The sequence below is a fragment of the Carya illinoinensis genome, chromosome 12, assembly GCF_018687715.1.
Source record: "Carya illinoinensis cultivar Pawnee chromosome 12, C.illinoinensisPawnee_v1, whole genome shotgun sequence".
Classification (NCBI taxonomy): Eukaryota; Viridiplantae; Streptophyta; class Magnoliopsida; order Fagales; family Juglandaceae; genus Carya; species Carya illinoinensis.
Window position 1 is genome coordinate 1470002 of NC_056763.1, and position 22862 is coordinate 1492863.

Here is a 22862-nt window from a genome sequence, read left to right on the forward strand (position 1 = left end):
CACAGTGAATTTTCACTGTGACGTTGCTTTTTCGCCGCCGTTTGCAATGCCGCTTGTTTTCTAAAATTGCCATATAGCGCTGTAAGTATTTTCCAAACCCTATTTTCAGATTTAAATATATATTGCTCTTTCAATTAATTAATCTGCTGGTTGGTTGATTCCGGACTGAGTCCGAGGAGTTCGGGGGTCGGGTGGATGGAGGACGGAGTTACCTGTTAATTGTTTTATGTTGTTGGATTATTTTATTATGCATTGTTATGGCATTGCATGGTGCATGCACGTGTGTTTGTGGCAGTGTGTGAAAAGCCTGTGTATTGGCATGAGTGGTTTTACGGGTGCGTGTGTATCACGACCCCAAACCGGGATGGGGTATTATCCCGGTGGAGCTCCTCTGGTCACTCGGGAGCGGAATAAACTGAGTGATGTCCCCTGAGTTGTCGCTAGACGACGGGAGCGGGGGCTAGGGGTTGCTTGGCTACGAACGCGCCGGGCGCGGAACCGGGCATCGCCCTACGCACCGACTCCGTGGCCCTTCGCTGGTGAGGGCTAGAGGATGCTTGGCTACACACGCGCGGGGCGCGGAACTGGGCATCGCTTGTTAGGTGGCACATGCGTGGTGGTACTCTGCGGTGTGGCACTGGAGCCAGGGTGTGCGGATGACCCTTAGGGGAGGTCATGGTGCATACGGTTAAAATTGGATAATGGTTTGAGAGGCCAAATGAGACTTTTGGCGTGGTATTGGGCCAAATGGACTTTTGGCGAGATATTGGGCCAAATGTGACTTTTGGCGTGTTAGTTGGAAAGGTTGTGTGTTTTTGGGCCAAATGAGTTTTTGGCGTGTGTGGAAAACTTGTGTTTTATGGGCTTTGTGCATTGGGCATGTTTCATGCATATTGTTTGAGTTTTATGTGTTTTTATCTGGTAGTGTTTGGGTTTTACTTACCTGCGGTACCATTTTTGGTTCCGTAGCTTTTGGTGCAGAGTTTGAGGACGAAGAGGAGGAGGCTGAGCCCGAGGATGCGGCTCCGCCGGGTTGCTGATGATATGTTTTATATTTGTTTAAAACTGTATTTGGGTTTTTGTAATATTTTATTTATGTATGTTTTAAACAGCTTGTATTACGTTAAGAAAAATTCTGGTACTTAGTTAATGACTTTCGTTATCCGCTGCGTGTTTCTTGTGCACATATGTTACCTTTGCACACACTTGGCACCCGTCGATAGGATGGTGACCCGGGTTGTCACCATCCGGACGTCTCGATTTTCCCGTGTTCGGGTGTGGGGATTTGGGGGCGTCACATGTAGGATGAGGATAAAAAGGAGAAGAATTGCACCGTCACTACAAGAGAATTGGTTTTTTGAGACAACAACATTTATCTCAAAAAACCTAAATTTCGTCCCTAAAAATTTTTGGAGACGAAAAATTTTTGACTTTATTTTATCTCAGAAAGACCGTCTCAAAAGCTTTTTAGAGATAAAAATTGATTTTCTTCTCCAAAAAGTACTTTTAAAGATGAAATTGGGTGGAACCAGTTGAAACAGTGCAAATGGAAATTTTTTTTAGACAAAAAAAATGTCGTCTCAAAATCAAGTTCTAATGAAAAAATTTCTGTTTGAATTTACACTTTTGTTCGAACAACATGAAAAATGTTAATTCAAACCAATAACCATATCTGATCAAGTCCATTCGAACCAACACCTTTTTAAGTGACTTTTGTTCGAAGAAAAATATTAACCGTTCGAACAGACAATCTATTTTTGGAAATCTTCTGTTCGAACGAAGTTTTGAAAAATAACATTATTCGAATAAATATTTAATTATTCAAAGGAACATACGGAATGTATTTCCCGATACGCTCGAATGTGTTTTTTTTGTTCGAATGGGTCTATTTTTGTTCGAATGTATGCATAAATGGTAATTTACCATTCGAACGGGTTATTTAAAGTTCAATGGTATTGGTCAAACAAAATGAAATTTAATTAAAAAGAATATACTAATATTACACAAATTGTAATCATATATATATCAATTATTCAAATGTTTACGAACATCATAAATAAAGGCAATTAAAAAAATTAAATGAATTATGATTGTGATGGTAGTGGTGGTATAGAGTTTTGGAACATCATTGACTGGAATTGTTCAAACATTTTATGGTTATTTAATTATAGCCTCTCTTTTTATCTTGCCTCTAAATTTGCTGCTTGATCTAATGGGGTCAGCAACTTTTTTTCCTTCGACCTCAATCGTTTTATCTCAAGTGCAGCTTTCTCTAATTCCTTAGTCTTGTCGTCATTCGATCTGACTTTAGAAGAGGATGAAGATGTTGAGGATGGCTTCACGCAACGTCCTAAGTCCCTCAAATATCTAGAACATGATCCAAGAACTTAGGAAAAGATTTGAGCATCGTTGACAGATAATTCATTAGATGGATCTGCAACAGTTTTTTTAAGAGATATCATATTGTCCTACAAAAAAAAAAATAAAATTAAAATTAGTATAGATAACAAAAATATATTTAGACAATGGAATTAAATAAACTTAAACTTACATAATTTGCCTCTGCCTTAGGATTGCTCCAAACACCATCACGATTTTTATGTGCTTTAGCATACAATTGGGTCATATCATATTCAACAGAACTTTCTTCTTGCTGCAAAATGAAAATCAATATCAGAATTTAAGCCATAAAAGCGTATATATTAATATTTAGGGCTTTGCTAGACGCAGTCGGCAAATGCAGTCGGCATGCAGTCGGTTGTACGGAATAAATAAAAAAAATTATAAAAATATTTTTTTTTCATGGTTGTACAGAATGAATAAAAAAAAGTTATAAAAATAATTTTTTTTTCATATAGGTCCCATATTAATTCATTTTTTTCAAAACGACTGCACATCGACTGCATTTGCCGACTGTAAAAATCATTTCTTTAATATTTAATGTTGACTAAAATAACTAACTAATTTTTTGACAAGCGATGAAAAGATAGGGAACCTGCATGATATTATATCGTTAAATTTGATCTATTTATTTTGTTCACCGTACTCCATTACTAATTATTTTACTTATTTTCATCCATTACTAATTATTTTGTTTTTAGAGCATTTTTTAATGCTTGATTTAAGTTATAACTTGGGGTATTTTTCCGGTGCATTCCTCCTAGCCTAGATTGGAAGGCGAAAAGGCACGACGAAAGGTATCTACTGGTCGTCGAATTGCGTTCCAATTAAAGCAGGTTTCGTTCTTACAATCCCAAGATTCCCAACACCTTTTTTTTTTTTTTTTTCGCTCTCTTTGTCAATAAAGAAATACGTTTTTTTTTTACTCTCCCGTCTCAGTGGTCGGATCAATCTCAAAGACATTTTTTTTTTTTTTTGCTTTCCCTTTTTTTTTTTTCTTCTTCTTCTTTTTTTTATTTTTATTTTTATTTTATTTTTATTTTTTATTTTTTTTTATTTTTTTTTCATAATTGTTTGGGAAGTAAACCCTCTTCGTTAAGGTTCCTGCTCGGCATATAAATAGACGTGCTTCACACTATCTTTGACTACTTTCAATACTCTCTGGCTATAATCTAAGATCTGGTGGTAATTGTGTCGTCATTGTGCATTTGTTTTGGGAAGGTATGGAAATGACGGCGAGAGAACACATAAAAGAGATACGTAGAAAAAAGTTTTCAATCGGAGGAGAACTGAATCCATTGACGGAGGATCTTCAGCAGGCCGTCAAGAACCTCTCTGCTGAACTTTATGCCAAGGATGTCCACTTTCTCATGGAACTCATTCAGGTTCCTCACTCAGTCTCTCTCATATGTATGGTTTGCTTTGTGTGTGTGTTTGATCTTCGTGATGATCACGATGATGTATATGCTAGTACTTGAAGTCACCTTAATTTGTTTGACTACTAATTCCGAGAAAAATGAGATTTGAGATTTCACTTTCAGAGATTCGAATCATGTTATATCATTAACACCTTCATTTTCGCCAGTCCAATAAATGCATGCAGCATCGTCAATAAACTCCAGTTTTCAGTTTTTAAGAGGTTGTTGGATCATGAAACGGAACACATGCATGCATGATATATAGGAGGCCAGATAATAATATATTGAAAGTTGTCTTTCCAGCTCACAAAGTAATCAAGATATATATATATATATATATACTAAAATTAGAGATACATGATATTGGTGAAATTAAATATTGTGTGTGTGTCTCAGAATGCGGAAGATAACGAATACATGGAGGGGGTGGGCCCATCACTTGAGTTCATGATAACCTCGGAGGACATTACGGGCACGGGAGCTCCATCAACATTACTGATTTTCAACAACGAGAAAGGTTTCTCTTCTAAAAACATAGACTCCATTTGCAGTGTTGGTCGGTCCACCAAAAAAGGCAACAGGAAACGAGGTTATATTGGAGAGAAAGGTACCTGCTGCCTATGTACTACTTTTTCACTCCAATTAATAATACTACGTACTACTGTACTTTATTCCATCGATATTGCATGCAGTATTCTCTCGTATCGTAAAAATGCTAGTATCTAATGTATGTACATGATGTGTGTCTGTAATCAAGATTTAACTCATTTCTGGTCCTGACAGAGTTAATTAGCAAAAATAAGTTGTGAATATCACGTGTATATAATCATTCTAACTCATGAGTAGGGGTGAGTTCGGTCTGGTCCGGGGAGGTTTTGTGGACCGGACCGGACCTATTCGGTCTAGGGTTTTCCCACCCTGGACCGGACCGAACTCTATCAGGACCGGTCCGGTCCGGTCGGTCCATTCGGTCCAAGGTTGACTTTTTTTTTTTTTTTAATCTAATGACATTTTTTTAATATTTATGTAATTATATTGTAATATATTTAATATATATACATATAGTATTATATATATATATTAGTAATATGCTAATACTATTAGTCTATTAGTAATAATACTATAACTAATAAATATATGTAATAATAACTATACTATAACTAATAACTATATGTAATAATAGTAATAGTGATAACTATATATGTAACTATATGTAATACTAATAACTAATACTATTAGTCTATTAGTACTAATAACTATACTAGTATTAATAACTATACTAGTACTAATACTATAACTAATAACTATATGTAATGATAGTAATACTATATGTAATACTATATTAAATAATAGTAATACTCTTATTACTAATACTCTATGTAGTTATAGTGATTTAATACTAACATATTATATATTAAGCTAACTATACTAATACTATTATAAATTTACAAATATATGATATATTATAATTTATTCTATAACTTTTATAATATGTTAATACATTAATATATATACTAGTATTATATATATATATATTTTTGATCGGTTATACTAGTACTATATATTATAGTTAATAGTTATACATTAAAGAATATAGTAATACATTGATACTAAATATATATAGTTATAGACTTATAATGATTTAGTTATTATGAATTTATGACTAGTATAACTATATAATTGTATTAGTATTAGACTATTAATAATTCAATTTGGCTATATTATATTAGTAATATTAGTTATGTTGAATCAATTAGTTAGTATAACTATATTCTACATCATTAGTATTAATATAAATATTAGTATTAGTTATAACTATATAGCCTATATTAGAATTGAGTTTTAGAGTATATAATAGACTAATAGTATTAGTACAACTATATAAGTATATTAGTATATTATAATTTATATATTATATTTATACTATAACTCTTATAATATATTAATATATACTAGTACTATATATTATAGTTATATATTAAATAATATAATAATACATTCATACTAAATATATATATATAGTTATATTTCTAGTGATTTAGTTATTAACTTATTATGATTAGTATAACTACCCAAATTATAATAGTATTAGACCATTAATATAGCTATATATTAGTAATATTAGTTATGGTAAATCAGTGCTTTAGTATAACTATATAAGTATTAACTATAATGATTTTTATATATTCATTAAATATAAGTATAGTGATATTTAAATTATATTAATTAAAGTGATAAATATACTATATAGCTATACATAGTATTAATTATAGTGATTAGTATAACTATATAAATTATATAATAGTATATTAGTATTAATAGTAGACTATTAGTATAGGTCACTATAGCTATTGTTGAAGTATTAGTTATAGTGATTTAGTATAACTATATTAGTATAACTATAGTCTATATTAGACTATTAATATTTTTTTATACCATATATAATTATATAATTAATAATTTAATTATATACAACTATTATATAAATAATATATATAAATAATATTTTTTTTAATTTCTATTCGGTCCGGTCCGGTCCGGGGTGAAAAACTCCCGGACCGGGACCGGACCGAATCTTTTTGGTCCCTTAAAAATGGGACCGGACCGGACCGGATCCAATTCGGTCCGGTCTGGTCCGGTCGGTTTTGCCGGTCCGGACTGGCCGATGCTCACCCCTACTCATGAGTTTCTCCATTTTATTTTTTTTATAAGTGGGGTGGGGGGTTTAGAACCCAAATTTTCCATTTTGAGGATTGGACTATATGCCATCAGGCTCTTGGCTCTTCTCAAACACAAATATCCACCCTCATTAAAATTTATTGTGAGTTACCCATTTCTCTTGAAGGTCCATCATGTTAGATCTATTCTAAATTAGAAGGGTTATGTCTCCATTTGACCATCCAATTTATAATCTCCTTAGATAAACAACAATGGGGGAAATTGCAATGAAAAGTTGTTGGCGGGTGTTGAGTTCAAATTAAATGTATAGTTGCTTGAAATTAAACTCACTCTTTTGAAAAGTGTTCAAAGTGTAACTTCTAGAAATTACAAGCTAAATCCTTAAATGCTCTCTCTCTCTCTCTCTCTCTCTCTCTCTCTCTCTCTCTCTCTCTCTCTAAATGCTCAAGATATTACTTGATCTGAGTAATGAATTAATTGTGAGCTATATTCTTCACTGTAATGAAAAAACTGAACATTAATGCTAAAGGAAGCTGTTGGAAGTGTGGATCCCAGCTTTAATTCTAGGGTTGCCATAACTCATGTATTTTAATTATTTTTTTTTTCGTTTTTGGCTGTGTGTGAATGGGAAGGATGTATGTTCTTTTATTTCTAATTAAATTGCCATATGGTTAAAAATGCAGGAATTGGGTTCAAGAGTGTATTTCTCATTACTGCTCAGCCCTACATATTCAGCAATGGTTATCAAATACGATTCAACGAAGAGCCCTGCCCACATTGCAAACTTGGGTACATAGTTCCAGAATGGGTGGAGGAGAACCCAACTCCTTCTGATTTACAACAGATATATGGTTCCAAAACTTCTCTCCCTACGACAACAATTGTCTTACCTTTGAAGCCTGATAAGGTCATACCTGTGAAGCAGCAACTCTCAAGTGTTCATCCTGAAGTTCTTTTATTCCTAACGAAGTTGAAGCGGTTCTCAGTCAGGGAACATAATAAAGATCCAAAGCTCAATACCATTAGTGCAATTGCTATTACAAGTGAGACTAACTATGTGTTGAGGAAGAACATTGATGCTGAGTCCTCCACACTCCATCTCTCAGCTGAGAGAAAGATTAATGTGTCTGAAGCAGAATGCAGCTACTATATGTGGAAGCAAAAGTTCCCTGTAAGACATGAAAACAGAGTGGAAAGAAGAATGGAAGTAGAAGAGTTAGTGATCATGTTGGCTTTTCCTCTTGGAGAGCGTCTCAACAGAGGGACCAGTTCACCTGGGATCTATGCATTTCTTCCCACAGAGATGGTTACTAACTTTCCTTTTATAATTCAGGCAGATTTTCTTCTTGCATCATCAAGGGAAACAATTCTCTTGGACAGCAAGTGGAACCAAGGGATTCTTGATTGTGTTTCTTCCGCTTTTATTGATGCTTTTGTCTCCCTGGTTCAATCTTCTGAGAATGTTCCACCATCAAGTTTGGCTTCCATATTCAGGTTCATTCCTCTCAACAACTCTTCTTATCAAGAGTTGAACAAAGTGAGGAATTCAATCAAGGAAAAGCTTGTTAAAGAAAATATTGTCCCATGTGAGTCGTATACGCAGCAGAAGTTCTTTCATAAACCATGCGAAGTCGGTAGGCTAATGCCTGATTTTTGGAACATTTTGGAAAAGGCAGGGAAGGAGGGGAAGAGCTTGCTTAATCTCTCATACCAAGGAAAGTATATACTGAGTCCTTCATTTGATACAGGGGAGTATGATCATGTATTGAGTTTCTTAGGAGTGGGACCAGTCAACAATGAATGGTATGCCGAGTGCATCCAGAGTTCTAACCTTGTTGCAGGAGTCGCCGAGGATGTGTATTTAGATATTTTACTATTTGTTGCCGAGAATTGGAAGTCAAAACTTGACAGCACTAGGATGAAGAACATACCACTCATAAAATATGTGGGTGTTGATGGGGATGTATCTTTGTGTACCATAGATGAATGCAGAAACTCATACAAGGCGGTGTTGTCATCCAAGAATTCTTATCATTCTTCATGGCTAATTAATTGGAACTGGGAATTCCATTGTATTGCCAGTCATTTTTTTATGCCAGAAAGCACACAAGAAGTTATTCAATTCTTTCCTAAGAAGTTGATTTTACAACAATGGCTTCAAAAACATGTCATGGTTGGTGCTGTAGATGTATATGACTATGCAGTTCACATTAATAACTATATCAATAAAGACAACAAGCTCGCCATTGCCTTTGTTCACTTCTTATATCACTCTTACTCAAAGAGTTATCTGTCAAAATCTCAAGTAGATTATTTATGTGGTATTATGCCCCTCATAGATAACCATGGGAATCTAATCAGGCAGAGGAAAAGGGTTCTGGTCCCTGCCAAACGAAGCAAATGGGCTGGATTGATTGGTTCAAATCCATGGAGAGGTGAAAGCTATGTTGAGTTAGGAGAAGAATACTTGTGTCCAGATTCTTTTGCAGGTGAATCTTGTTCTGGAGAACAGATCTTGGAGTTCCTTAAAACTCATGTTGCTGCTTCTGATATCCCTCATATAGCTCCTCCCAATGTTGCAATTCCTGCTGTTTCTGCACCTCTAACCAAACAAAACGCGTTCTTGCTTTTGGATTGGATTCATAACCTGAAATGTTGGAGAACTCACATTCCACAGAGCTTTTTGGCAAGCATAAAGGAAGGTAGCTGGCTGAAGATTACTACCAATGGCAGCTCGGGTTACGGGCCACCATCTCGGTCATTCATGCTTACTTCTTCACTGGGAAACATTTTGCAGAGCGGATTAGTGCTTGCTGATATTCCATTGATTGATCGAAGTTTCTATGGGGATCAAATAAATAAATATATAGAGGAGCTAAAGACAATGGGCGTCATTTTTGAGTGTGGAGAAGCATGTGAATTTATTGGGAGGCATCTCATGTCTCTTGCTGATTCCTCCACTTTAACTAGAAGCGAGGTGCTCTCTGTTTTGAATTTCATCAGGTATTTGACGGAAAATTATCTCACACCAGAAAATTTCATCAATACTATAAAAGAAAGAAGATGGCTGAGGACATCCAGCGGTGACATGTCTCCAGTTGGATCTGTTTTGTTTGATCAAGAATGGGAAGTTGCATCTCAAATCAGTAACCTCTCCTTCATTGATACAGGTTACTATGGGGATGAAATCCTTTCTTATAAAGAGGAACTCAAGTCCCTTGGTGTGTTAATTGGCTTTAGTGGAAGTTACAAGCTTGTTGTAGACAATTTAAAATCGCCTTCATCCTTATCTTCTCTGACAGCTGAGGCTGTTATATTGATACTTGAATGTATGCGTCATTTAGGACAATCCAGCAAACTCATCAGGACATTGAGTAGTGTGAAATGCTTCAAGACAAATATTGGTTACAAGTCTCCAGGAAAATGTTTCTTGTTTGACTCTCAGTGGGCATGCATCCTACACGTTGTCAGCGGTTTCCCACTCATTGATACTAATTTCTATGGAGGCAACATCTTCTTCTATAGAAACGAGTTGCTGCAATTAGGTGTAAAGATGAATTTTGAGGAGGCAGTCGAAGTATTTGCCCAGATTTTCAAGCAGCAAGTGATTTCCATGACAAAAGAAAATGTTTTGTCCTTTTTGTCATGTTACAGACTGCTAAATGATACTCCACATAAGTTTCCTCCAGATCTTAGGAAACTTTTCCGTGAAGTGAAGTGGCTGCGAACTAGGCTTGGTGATCAGAGATCGCCAAGCAATTGCATTCTCTATGGTCCAGATTGGCAATCAATTGTCCCAATTGCTCTGATTCCTTTCATAGACGATAGTGACAATTATTATGGCAAGGACATTTACGAATACAAGAAAGAGCTAAAAAGTATGGGGGTTGTCACAGAATTCAAAGATGGTGTAAAGTTTATTGCCGATGGCCTTTTTTTCCCTCAGGACCCTTCCATCATAACTTCTGCAAATGTGGTTGCCATGCTGGAATGCATCCACATTTTATTGCATGATCATGGGAGTTACAAATTTCCTGACACTTTCTGGAAAATAATCTCTCAAAAATGGTTGAAGACAAATGATGGTTATAGGCCTCCAGATCAGTGCTTGTTGTTCGATTCTACTTGGGACTCTCATTTGAAGCATACGGATGGACCTTTTCTTGATGAAGGTTTTTATGGTTGTAACATTAGAAAATACAAAAATGAGCTTAATTATATTCATGTTACCGTGGATGTAATGGAAGGATGCTCATTGGTTGCCAGGCACCTCGATTTCCATCATGAGTTTTCCACTATAGTTCGAATTTATAACTACTTGAGTGAATTTAATTGGGAGCCAGACACAGAAGTAGCCAAAAGGATTTGGATCCCAAATGGAACTGAGAATGGAAAGTGGGTCAGCCCCGGAGAGTGTGTTTTGCATGACAAGGATGATCTCTTTAGTTCGCGCCTGCAAGTTTTGGAAAAATACTATGACCAGAAGCTACTCTTGTTTTTCTCCAAGGCTTTCAATGTTAAAAACAGTCCCTCTATTGATGATTACTGCCAGCTTTGGATGGTTTGGGAAAGTTCAAGACCCCAACTGTCACATGAAGACTGTTTCAAGTTCTGGGTCTATGTTTATAAGCACTGGAGTGGAAAGACTGAGAGAACTCTCATTGATAATTTGGGGAAATTGCCGGTTGCTTCAGATTCAGATGGAATTTTGCTGTCCGACAAGCATGATGTTTTCATTGCCGATGATCTTCTACTGAAGGATCTTTTTGAACAGGTTTCTCCTCAACCCATATTTGTCTGGTATCCTGCGCGAAGCTGGCCTTCATTACCTAGGATAAAGTTACTTGAAATGTATAGGAAAATGGGGGTCCGGACTATATCTGAATCGGTAAAGAAGGAAGAAGCATCAATGGTGGATGTTCCTCAACTCAATCAGGTCAATCCAAATGATACTTTGATTAAGAAAGGGTTGGTTAGGCTCATCCTCGGTTTTCTAGCAGATCCTGTGTTGAAGATGGAAGCAGATAAGCGACATGAAGCTGTTAAAGGGCTTCTAAATGTGACTTTCCTGGAGATAGTTGAACCCATCGCTATAAAGTTCTCTTTATCACTTTCTTCAGGAGAAATCGTGGAATTGAAAGCGAGCCGGATGATACGTTGGGATAGAGAGGCCTCAAAGTTGTTTGCACAAAAGTTGGACAGATCAGGTGGATATAAGAAGATGATTGAGTATGCTACATATTTCTCTGAGGCAATATCGGAGGGTTTGTTATGGGAAAATAGCGATCATATTGGTGCACTCTTTGAGCTGATAAAGTGGTGTTTCATCCTTGAGTTTAATGAGGAAGCAGTGGGGTTTGTAATGAAGTCCAAGAATATGCAGATTTTCGAGGAGGACGAGGAGTTCCTTGCATCTATCTTCCCAGCTTCAAACTAGGCAATTAAATAGTTACTTTCTGTGTTTAAATTATGTGTGCTTGGCATAATTATCAAGCTTGAATTAGTTGCTGATTCTAATGCTGCTGCCATGATGTGTAAACAAGCTTGTTTTGTTTTGTTATGTTGGGATTTTCTTTGTTTTTACTTTTTATGTTGGGAGTGCTTTTGCTTGTAATTTCGAATGTAGTGTGGTATTTTGGTTTCTTTACATTTTTGAATGGATAAATTCTCCAATGAATGAGTATGGACATGCATAAATTAATATTAACTCTTAGGGCTTCAATGACATGTATGGAGTGGATACAGTTTCATTAAGTATAAATACTTATATGTGTGTGTGTATATATATATAAAGCATATTAAGCCATGAAAAGAAGTCCCTAAAATAAGTCAAAATAACACATTAGAACATTAATTACGGTTTCCGTGGGTGGGTTCTTTAATTATTTCTTTGGGCTTTCACAACATGTTCATTAGATTGACATATAGATAATTCAAAACCACAAAGTTTATTGGTTCATCTTCGTTCAAATACAGCAGCCCATGAGTTATTTTTTTTAACAATTTGCAAAACCAAAACATTTGTGAATATTTAAATTTTGCTATGGAGATAGGAAAACTGTCTGCAAAAAACCTTTGTAGTTCTCTTTTTTAAATTGGAAAAAAAATCCAAATCATTTGCTTTCTGAAATTTCCTCTTAAGATTTTGATCTCCATCAATTCAAGGGATTGTGGAAAAACTAGAATTTGAAGCCTCATTTCAAAACCCAAGGGGGAGAGAGACGTAGAGAGATATATTCTATTCTAAAAGAGGGGAGTGAAAAAAAGTTGAAAGAGTACCTAAACTAGTGTTGGAACTAATTAAAGAGATTTGCACTCTAGGTGTTTGTAGAAAAATCTCACATACCGTGAGAGTCAATTGGGAGTCTTTTACCATATACAAGTCATAGGAAAAATTACAGAGAATGCTAACGTCACAAAAAGATATTCTTTTCATACAAATATGGAAGGAGAAATAGAAGAATTTCCATGTTAATTGTGTTAGTAGCCGTTGGGCAGTAATTGGAATTTTTGTAGCCAATGGGGAAGTTTCATTGTGTAGCTTCAATACACCCCCACAAATTGTGCCAAGGTAGAAGGCCAAGTTTGGATCTTAACATGTGAAGAGCAGGCCGTTCAAGAGGCTTGGTGAAAATATTATCTGGTTGTACGGAGGGAGGAACGTGCCTAGTCTGAAGTAGTCCAAGAGCAACCCTTTCATATACATAATGATAGTCAATCTCGATGTTTTTACTATGAGCTTGAAAAACGTGATTGACGGTCATGTAGAGAGCACTGAGGTTGTCATAGAAGAGAACCGGCGAAGATGGAAGATAAACACCAAGATCGTGTAGAATGAACGAAATCCATGTAAGTTCAGCAGTTGAATGAGCTATGGCGTGGTAGTCAGCTTCATAGCTTGAGTGAGACACAGTATGTTGTTTCTTTCTAGACCATGAGACATAGTTACTTTTGAGAAAAATGCAATAGCCAATTGTGAAGCATCTTGTTTGAGGACAACCTGCCCAATCTGCATCTGAAAATACATAAAGATCAAGTGTAGATTGGGAACTAAAATGGATACCAAGTTTAACAGTTCCATGTAAGTAGCGAAGAATGATTTTTACCATTTTATAGTGAGAAAGTGTTGGTGCATGTATAAATTGTGAGAAAAAATTTACACTATAAGCTAGGTCGGGACATGTAAGTGTGAGATATTGGAGAGTATCAATGATGCTACATTAGTGCGAAGGATCAGGAAAAGGAATATCACTAGTGAGTCCTTTCGTTTGGGACATCATAGGTGTATCCATGGGTTTGCAATCTTGCATTTGTACACGTTCAATAATGTCAACAACATACTTAGTTTGGGATAGGATGAGCCCATCGGAAGTATGGTGAACCTATATGCGTAAGAAATAAGGCAATAGACTAATATCTTTCATAGCAAATTGGGTACCAATGGTACATGTAAAATCATGCAAGAGAATAGTGTTAGAACCTGTTAATAGAATATCATCAACGTATAATAATAAGACAAGCATACCATGAGAGGAATGATATATAAAAAGTGAGGGATCCACCATACTACAAGTAAACCCATAAGAAATGAGAAATGTACTAAATTTATCAAACCATGCATGAGGAACTTGTTTTAAACCAAATAAAGCTTTATGCAACTTGTAAACATATGAAGAAAGAGTAAGATCGGTAAAACCTGGAGGTTGTTCTATAAAGTCAGACTCCTTGAGATCCCCATGAAGGACGCATTTTTTATGTCAAGTTGACAAATATTCTAGTGATTAATGACTATTATGCTCATGATGATCCGAATGTTGCCAGGTTTGATAACTAGAGAGAAAGTCTCATTGTAATCGACACCATCGACTTGATAAAAACCTTTTACTGCAAGTCGAGCTTTCCGGCTGTCAAGAGTGTCGTTTGTGTTGAGTTTGGTCTTAAAGACCCATTTGCATCCAACAACTTGCATATTTGGGATCTGAGGGGCAAGTGTCTGTGTGTTTGGGATGAAGGGCTTGTATTTCTTCATGCAGAACAAACAGATTTTTGATCTTTGGGTAGGTCAAGAAGAGTGTGGAGATTGGTATATTTAGGATTAGGTTAGTGAATCCCAACTTTTGCTCAACTTACCATAGGCTGAGAGGTAAGGGCTTAAGGAGGAGGAGAGTTATGTCATGGAGTAAGCAAAGGGGTGGGAAGTGGTTCATTGTGAGGTAGGGATATAGTGATGTTGGGGTGGGACAAGGTCTCATTGCCGAGAGCCATGGAGGGAATGGGAGGGGAACCAAGAGGTGTGGATGATTAGGGGACCAGTAGAGGTGGTATCTACAAAGAAGTTGTACTAGGGATATCAACATAGTTAGTCATATGGGAGTGCCATTCAATGAATGTTGATAAAACTTGATTATTAGAAGAGGGTAGATGAAGCTTGCCGGGTTGTTTGAAAGGAAAACTAGTTTTATCAAATACAATGTGTTGAGAAATAAAAATCTTGTGGGAGGTTGGATGATAGCATTTTTACCCTTGGAGTTTATCACTGTAGAATAAGAAAATGCATGGTAGTGTTTTAGGGTCAAATTTGTTATGCTTTGTGTCCCAAGTGTTGGCGTAAGATTTTGAGCCAAAAACTCTTAGGGAGGCATAATCGGGATAGTTAACATAAAGTAAATAAAATGGGAATTGAAGATAGATGGATGTGGAAGATAACTGATTAATTATGAAAACAATAGTGGAAAAAGCTTCAACCCAAAAGCTTTTGGGTATGCCACTATGAAAGAGCATAGTCATACCTGGTTCACGGATAGTGCGATGGCACCGTTTGACCGAACCATTTTGTACGGGTGTATGCGGACAAGAATATTGATTAAGAATACCTTGCAGTTGAAGATGCAAATTAAATTCATTGCTTGCAAATTCACCATCATCATCAGATTGAAAGGCTTTGATTTTCTTATTAAACTGACAATCAACAAAGTTTTCAAAAATTAAGAATGCATTAAAAAAATTGAGATTTTTTCTTCAAGGGAATAAACCATATATATTTGAAAAAAGCATCAACAATACAAGCATAGAATTGAAATTTACCAACAGATTGAACAGGTGTAGGACCCCATAAATCACGGTAAAGTTGATCAAAAATACCAAGAGTTGTGCTAGTAGAAGGTAAAAAAGGGAGTTTACTCATTTTTCCTAATTGGCAACTCTCACAAAGAGTAGCACCTTTATTTTTGGCAAAAATTTGAATAAGACCCTTAGATCGTAGAATTTGAAGTGTAGAGGCTTGTGGATGCCCCAATCATTGATGACACACGTCTTCGATGACTAAACAATAATGGGTGGAGAAGTGTGCTTCTGTGGGTTGGGTCAAAAGATAGAGATTGCCCTTGCAATGACCCATCAGTAGCGTGCGGTTGGTCACCCCTTCCTTAATAGAGAAGCCAACATCATAAAATTCACAGGCATTAGGATAATCAGACATTAATTGACTAATTGACAAAAGCTTTTTGCTAAATTCGGGACAAGCAAGACAAATTTAAGCATTATACGAGAAGTAGTGGTACCAATAAAAGTGTCGCCTATATGTGTAATTTCATGAAGTCTACCATCACCAATAATTACTGCATCAAGGCCAAGGTAATGACGAATGTTATTAAGCATACCTAAGTTACCTATCATATGAGCGGAGGAGTCCATATTAGCTGTCCATTCAGTGTTGTGAGACGGATTGGGGAGAGTCATGGAAGCTATGGCCTGCCAGACATCATCAGGTTGGAGACTGTGATTGAACCTATGCCAACACTTTAAAGCGATATGTCCTTTTTTTCCACAAATTTGACACGTCTTAGAATGAGATGAATCATTGGTTGCTGTCTAAATTGGATTTGGAGGACCTATGATAGGAACTTTAAAAGGGACATTGGGTTGTGAGGTGTGGCTAGCTTCTGAGAAACCATGTCCTTTAGATGAAATAGCCTTCTGGTGCGTACGATTTTGTTGACCATTGGAAAAGTGATATTGGAGATGCAAGACGAGCCATTCATAATACCACTAGGAGGGCTAGGCATGTCGAGGATAGGAACGTTGCATTGGGTTGCATGCATGGCTCGGGTGGTGAGGCAATGGGCGTCCATGACATGTGCAACTAGAGGAGTTTCATGATAAGATGACAAGTTCCTAAAAAATAGGGGTGGAAGTGCCATTCATGGTGGTGGCCGGCCATGAACCTTTTATTTAGAAATTTATTGATTTATAATATGTTTATGTTATTTTCTAGTTTAATTCATAGTTTATTTCCCAGTTAATTTCCTTTATTTTAGGCATTTGATGTTGTTTCTTTAAAGTTAGGATTCATAAAACTAAGGAGCGAATCAAGAATGAGATCTAGATCTAGATCTAGATCTAGGGAAGAGATGGGAAGGCATGTGGTGCCAACCCTAAAGGGGGGAATTCCTATTTATAGTTTGATTGCGCTGTTATTTCATCAATTATGTTATGTTATTTAACGAATGAGAATTTTCTCTTCAATTCTTTTGAGAGTTAAGTGCTAGCTTGAGTTAGTCTTAATTTTCACCAACCAACCAACTTTGATTTTTGTGTTGTCTTGAGATAACCCTAGATCTATCAAACCAACAAACAAAAAACCCTAAATCTAATCACCCAACACGCCAATTATAAGTGAGGGAGAGTGAGGCTTCCATCAAAAAGGCATGAGAGCCCTTTTGTCCATGGAACACCACAGGTTTGGGAGAGAGAGACTCACGCAATTGAGAGCGCATCTCGAACCCTTGGAGCAGAGGCACTAGTTCTCCATATTTCTTTCTCCCCACTCTCTCTATTCTCACATATTTCTTTCTCCCCTCTCTGACTCTCTCTCTCTCTCTCACATAGGCTAAACTAAACCCTAGCCACGAAACCCTTGCAGCCACTGAATTGACTGTGCTTAACAATGAGCTTCTGGAACTCAAGTGTTGGAAGGTCTTCATGGCGTTGAAGCATGACGAGTACTTGGTCTTAGCCTCTAATGCTGTTGTCCAACGACATTTTCTTTGGATACCTAATGACGGACCTCAAAAAGGCAGTGGAGACCTCGGGGGACTTGACCCAAATTTAGGTCCAGGTCCACTTGGTAGGGATGCAATTTAGCATTGCTCCGCCGGAGATTCCGTTGGCCGCAAACATTTTTCTTGCCAATGATGGTTAGCTTTGTCCGAGATCATCTGCAGAGGGTAACTTTTTTTTTTCTATATTTATTTCGTTTGGTTATTTTTGAAACAGGGATTTGGTGGCTCATTTCTTTCTGTTTCCTTGGATTCTTATTCGTGTATATTGTGGAATATGGCTAGTAGGTGCTTTTCTATTTCCAGATCTGCAAGTGGGTCTCAGAAAAGTCGATGTATATTTTTTCCTGTTTTGAGATTTGGGTAAGAGTTTGTGTTAATTTTTTGTTCCTCTCTATTTTTATTTTCCTCTCTTTGGTGATTTTGATTTTTTTTTTGAAGAGAATGTTTGAATGATTGAGGAGTATTTTCAAGCATTGAGAAAATAAAATTGGTACCAAATTTGTTCCTTTGAGTTTGGATTTTTTTAGTTAGAAAGTTATGAACTCTAGACTCGTTTTCTAGGTATCTTGTCTCAGTTTCTTGGTTAGGCTTTTACATGCAAGCATATTTGAGTGGTAAAGGTCCTGCTATATTTCTCTATATTTCTTGGTATGTATATAAGTTGCATGCAAGTGTTAGTAAATGTTTGTCTTCCAAACATTAGAGATAGTTTCTTAACCCATAGGGGAGAGAGAGAGAGAGAGAGAGAGAGAGAGAGAGAGAGAGAGAGAGAGAGAGAGAGAGAGAGAGAGAGAGAGAGAGAGAGAGAGAGAGAGAGAGAGAGAGAGAGAGAGAGAGAGAGAGAGAGAACCATAGGAGCAGAAGATGGTACCATTTGTATAGGGGATGATTTCGAAATAGACCTCTAATTAGTTTGCATGGTCAAGACCTAATGCATATGGACTTCTTCACTTTGAAGTTTCTCCTGAATAAATTGGTTATTTGATGATACTGCAAATCAAATCTGTGCTGATGTTTATTGATTTTGCTGATCTAGTTTACTAAAGATTTGGTTATGGGCAGCTTGAAAGCAGCAGTCAGAGATGTTGGGACAGGAGTATGGTTTTGAAGGAAGACAAGGATGCTATGTGGTTAAGAAAGCATGAGGCCATAGGGATGTGCTCCAATGTTTGTATTTGCAAATTAGTTCATGTTTGTTGTTGTGTATTGGAGTTTAATTAAAGCAATGTATGTATTTTGTAATGTTCTAAGCAAATTAGTTCAAACAATGTAATATGGAGTGGATTTTTTTTTTTTACATGCATTTAGTTAAAAATTAATTAGTTGTTTATAGCCTTAGCTATTCTTAACATAAATCTAGTTTTTCATTTTGATATTTTTTATCATTATGACAACGATAAAAAATGTAGGCTTTTAAATAATAAACAAAATTTTGCTTTTCAATATTATTTCTTGAAAAAATTGAAATAAAATATAGGATTTTTTTATTAACATTTTTTCTTGAAAAGAATAATAATAAAATACAGACTTCCGTTATTTAAAAAAATAAAAATAAAAAGGGAGAACCCGGATTTTTGAGTTTTAAAAACTCGGATTAATCTGGATTTTGGATCGGGTCTTAACCCCAATATACTTGGGCCGAAACTAGACCCAGGTTTGAAACTCGGCTTCTAGGCTGGGTATACCTGGATTCCCGGTCTGGAACTCGGGTGAATAGTCATACTGAAAATCCAAAAGCATGGCTTAAATTAAAGTCATAAACGGTTTTATCCAAACTCTAAATTTGATCTTCAAATCCTAATTGAATCAATTTCTAGTATTGTGTTAAATCATTTGATTAAATCACTTTCACATGCTATTAATTCTTTATATTTATTTTATGACATTATTACCCAACCTTATTAATCTTGGATATTTGATTGGCCCAAAAGAAATTGGATTTGAGCTAGATAGTAACCCAAACTCTCTTAAAATATGAAATTGAGGCTCATTCGGTTAAGGCCCATGAATTTGACCACCTTAGTATTGCTTCTTGGCTAAGTAATTGCACCCCCACCAGATTTGCTCAAAAGGGCCTAGAGTGTACTTCAAGTGAAGGACTACAATGCCACCTCACTCTTCTACTTCTACAAGGCACCTAAGAAGAAATATCTTGGGCTGAGTTTGTATATTGAATTGGGTTGAAAAGACCAACACTCAAATCTCATTTTAGCGTTATCATCTTTCGAAACTTGTGCAAGAAGCCCTCTAGCCCACTTCCCACATAAACCATCTCTCCTTTCCACCTTTATTTGAAAGAACACAAAAGACACTCTCGGGTAGCTTTTCCAAGTTCTTTTGCGAACCTGATTATAAGCTTTGTTATGTATTTTCTCATAAAGTTTTATTCATGAACATTGTTCATTTTTTAGTCTAGTTTATGTGTATATCTTATTTATTCCATTTGAAGATCATTTGGTTAGTAAAAAGTTTTTTAAACTCTAGAAAGGTCATTCTGGGTGATAAACTTAAGAGTGCATTATATTTTGGAGTTTTTGACAAAGCTAATGAATAGATCTTAGTCCAAAATTTTTATGTAGTATTTTTAACATGTGTATATGATTATTGTTTGAGGATTCATTGCATGATTAAAGGTTTTGATGAAAGAATTTCTTACCTCTAAAAACTTAGAAACTGAAAGAGGAAAAACAGTTTTTGTTTTAAGAAAGTTTAAATCTTTTTTGGTTTAATCTTATTCCAATTGGTTTGATTTTTTTAATTGAGGATTCTAAACCTCTTATATACATATTAGGATGTTAGTTTGAAGATATTTGATATTATTTTCAAATATATGAACTTTTATGCAATTGGATATTTGATTAGGTCAAAGAATTGATGTTTTGGTTGATTTTTAACCATATCATATTGAGTTTAAAGCTTAGATCTATTTTAGGATACTTTTTTAAACCATGTGATATTTTGGTTTGAAGATCATATCCTTTTAATTCATGGATCAAGAGGTTGATCCAAACTAGTTTGGGAAAAAAAATCTGTTTTTGAACTTAAAGAAACTGAAAATTTCAAGTATTGTTTTTGTGATTTTGATGACATTTGTTCATGATTCAAAACATGATTATTCTTAAGAATATGTTATGAGTATATGAGAAGAAAATTTTTGATTCATCATGGGTTTTGAAAATTGGAAGAATCGCAGCAAAAATCAAGGGGAATAGCCTATGTAAGTTTTGGCCCCTATGGAGTTTTTATGGTTGTGTTTAGTTTTAGATTTTTCTAAGTTGATATTTGAGTTTATATGCCATGTTACGAATTGTTGTCAGTTATATGATATGTCGTTTTATGAAATTTTTCTATCTAAAGTCTGTCAAGTCTTTCGAATTACATACAAGTCATATTATGCTACGTTAGGGCTTTTATCCTTTTGTATTCATGTCACATTTCCTCTAGAATACAATTAGTGTATTGCGAGAATAGTCATGTCAAGCTAATTGGGACAAAAGAAATAAAAATTGCCAACAGTCGATATAAATTTTGGCATGTAGCATAATTGGGACATAAGAAATTAAAATTAAAATTTGAAAAATTCTTAAAATGAAATGGAACTAAAAAGTAACAAATTAAAGGCCGCAACTTGATTAATTTATAATCCTCATTTTTCTCGAACATATACATCATCAAGAACACACGTACGTGCAAACTTTTGTTCTGCGTATGATCCCTTCTATATATGCATGAGTCATGTTCTCTCACCATTTCCATTCATATATCATAGATTATAACAGCCAAAGGGTGAAAGTAGACCAATCGAGTTGTACGCACGCGTGTAACTGAACATGCATGAACCTTAAGGAAGAGGGCTTCCTACACAAACAAGATAAGCAAACTAATGTGAAAATTGTAGAGATCCGAGACAATGAGACACAACAAAAAAGTCTCTTGGAATTGTACGAAAGAAAGTGAAAGCCAAAAAAATAAAAACGAAAAAAGGACGAGGATAAAAAGGAGAAGAATTGCACCGTAAAACCTATAATATTGCTTTACTGATTATTTTGTTTTTCGAGCATTTTTTAATGTTTGATTTAAGTTATAACTTAATTGGGGTATTTTTTCGGTGGATTCCTCCTTGCCTTATTCCCATTTGGAAGCTGAAAGGGCACGACAAAAGGTGGAAACACTTCCACCTTCCAGCTATCTGTTCTGATCATAGCCCAATATTACTTTCCTGTAGTTTTGAGAGTTGCTCAGCATACAGATATCACTCTTCTTTTAAATATGAGGCCAACTGGATCAAGGAGGAAGGATGTAGTGAGATAGTATCTGAAGCATGGCAAGACAACAACGGAGGAGAGACTGGTTTGAAAAGGGTTTTAAATAAGCTAGACAGAACAAGGAAAGGGCTTCAAAAATGGAGTAGACACATGGTTAGGGATAGAAATAGAGCCATAAAAGAAAAGACTCAGCTGTTAAGTGATTTGCAAAGCCGAGAAGGTCCCAGGACCAAAAAAGAACAAAAACGTTTACAGCAAGAATTTGATTTTCTATTGGAACAAGAAGACATAAGGTGGAGGCAAAGGGCAAAGAGACATTGGCTGATTGGTGGAGACAAAAACACAAAATTCAATGATGCCTGTGTAAACCAGAGAAGAAAAAAGAATACCATCACTAGAATACTTGATATGGAAGGATCAGAAATGAGTGAAAAGGATGATATAGTAGCAGGATTTAAGAGCCACTTCACAGCAATCTACAAGTCGACACAACCTAGTTCAACATGTATTGAGCAAAGCCTTTAGGGCTTGGAACCATGGCTTACAGTTGAAATGAAACAATGGCTGGATAGGGATTTTACAAAAAGGGAAGCGGAGGTGGCTCTCAATCAAATGTCCCCCTTCAAGTCCCTAGGCCCTGATGGCTTTAGTGCAGGCTTTTTCCAAGAACATTGGGGAATAGTTGGCCCAGATATCTCACAAGCAGTACTGAAATTCTTTAACTCAGGAGTTTTACCAAGGGATCTAAACCCCACACACCTGGCTTTAATTCCTAAGGCTAGCTCTCCTATTTCAGTAAAGGATTTTAGACCTATCTCTCTTTGCAATGTGGTCTATAAGCTCATCTCAAAGGTCTTGGCAAAGAGAATAAAAGGTATGTTGGATAAGGTGATTTCATGGAACCAGAGTGCTTTCATTCCTAAAAGGTTGATAACTGATAACATAATGGTGGCTTATGAGGTCCTCCATACAATGCAGAATAAAAAAAAGGGGGGGGGGGGGGAAGAAGGTACCATGGAAATCAAGTTAGATATGTCTAA

At 35.9% G+C, this 22862-nt stretch overlaps 1 protein-coding gene across 1 annotated transcript; it reads left to right on the plus strand.

Moving 5' to 3' along the window:
* The first annotated feature begins 3536 nt into the window (after nucleotides 1–3536).
* LOC122289629 lies at nucleotides 3537–12204 on the plus strand. Its single transcript, XM_043096793.1, has 3 exons — nucleotides 3537–3785; nucleotides 4215–4425; nucleotides 7181–12204. Exons 1-3 carry the CDS (start codon nucleotides 3624–3626, stop codon nucleotides 11932–11934), a joined length of 5127 nt encoding a protein of 1708 aa, XP_042952727.1. The 5' UTR covers nucleotides 3537–3623; the 3' UTR covers nucleotides 11935–12204.
* The last annotated feature ends 10658 nt before the right edge of the window (nucleotides 12205–22862 follow it).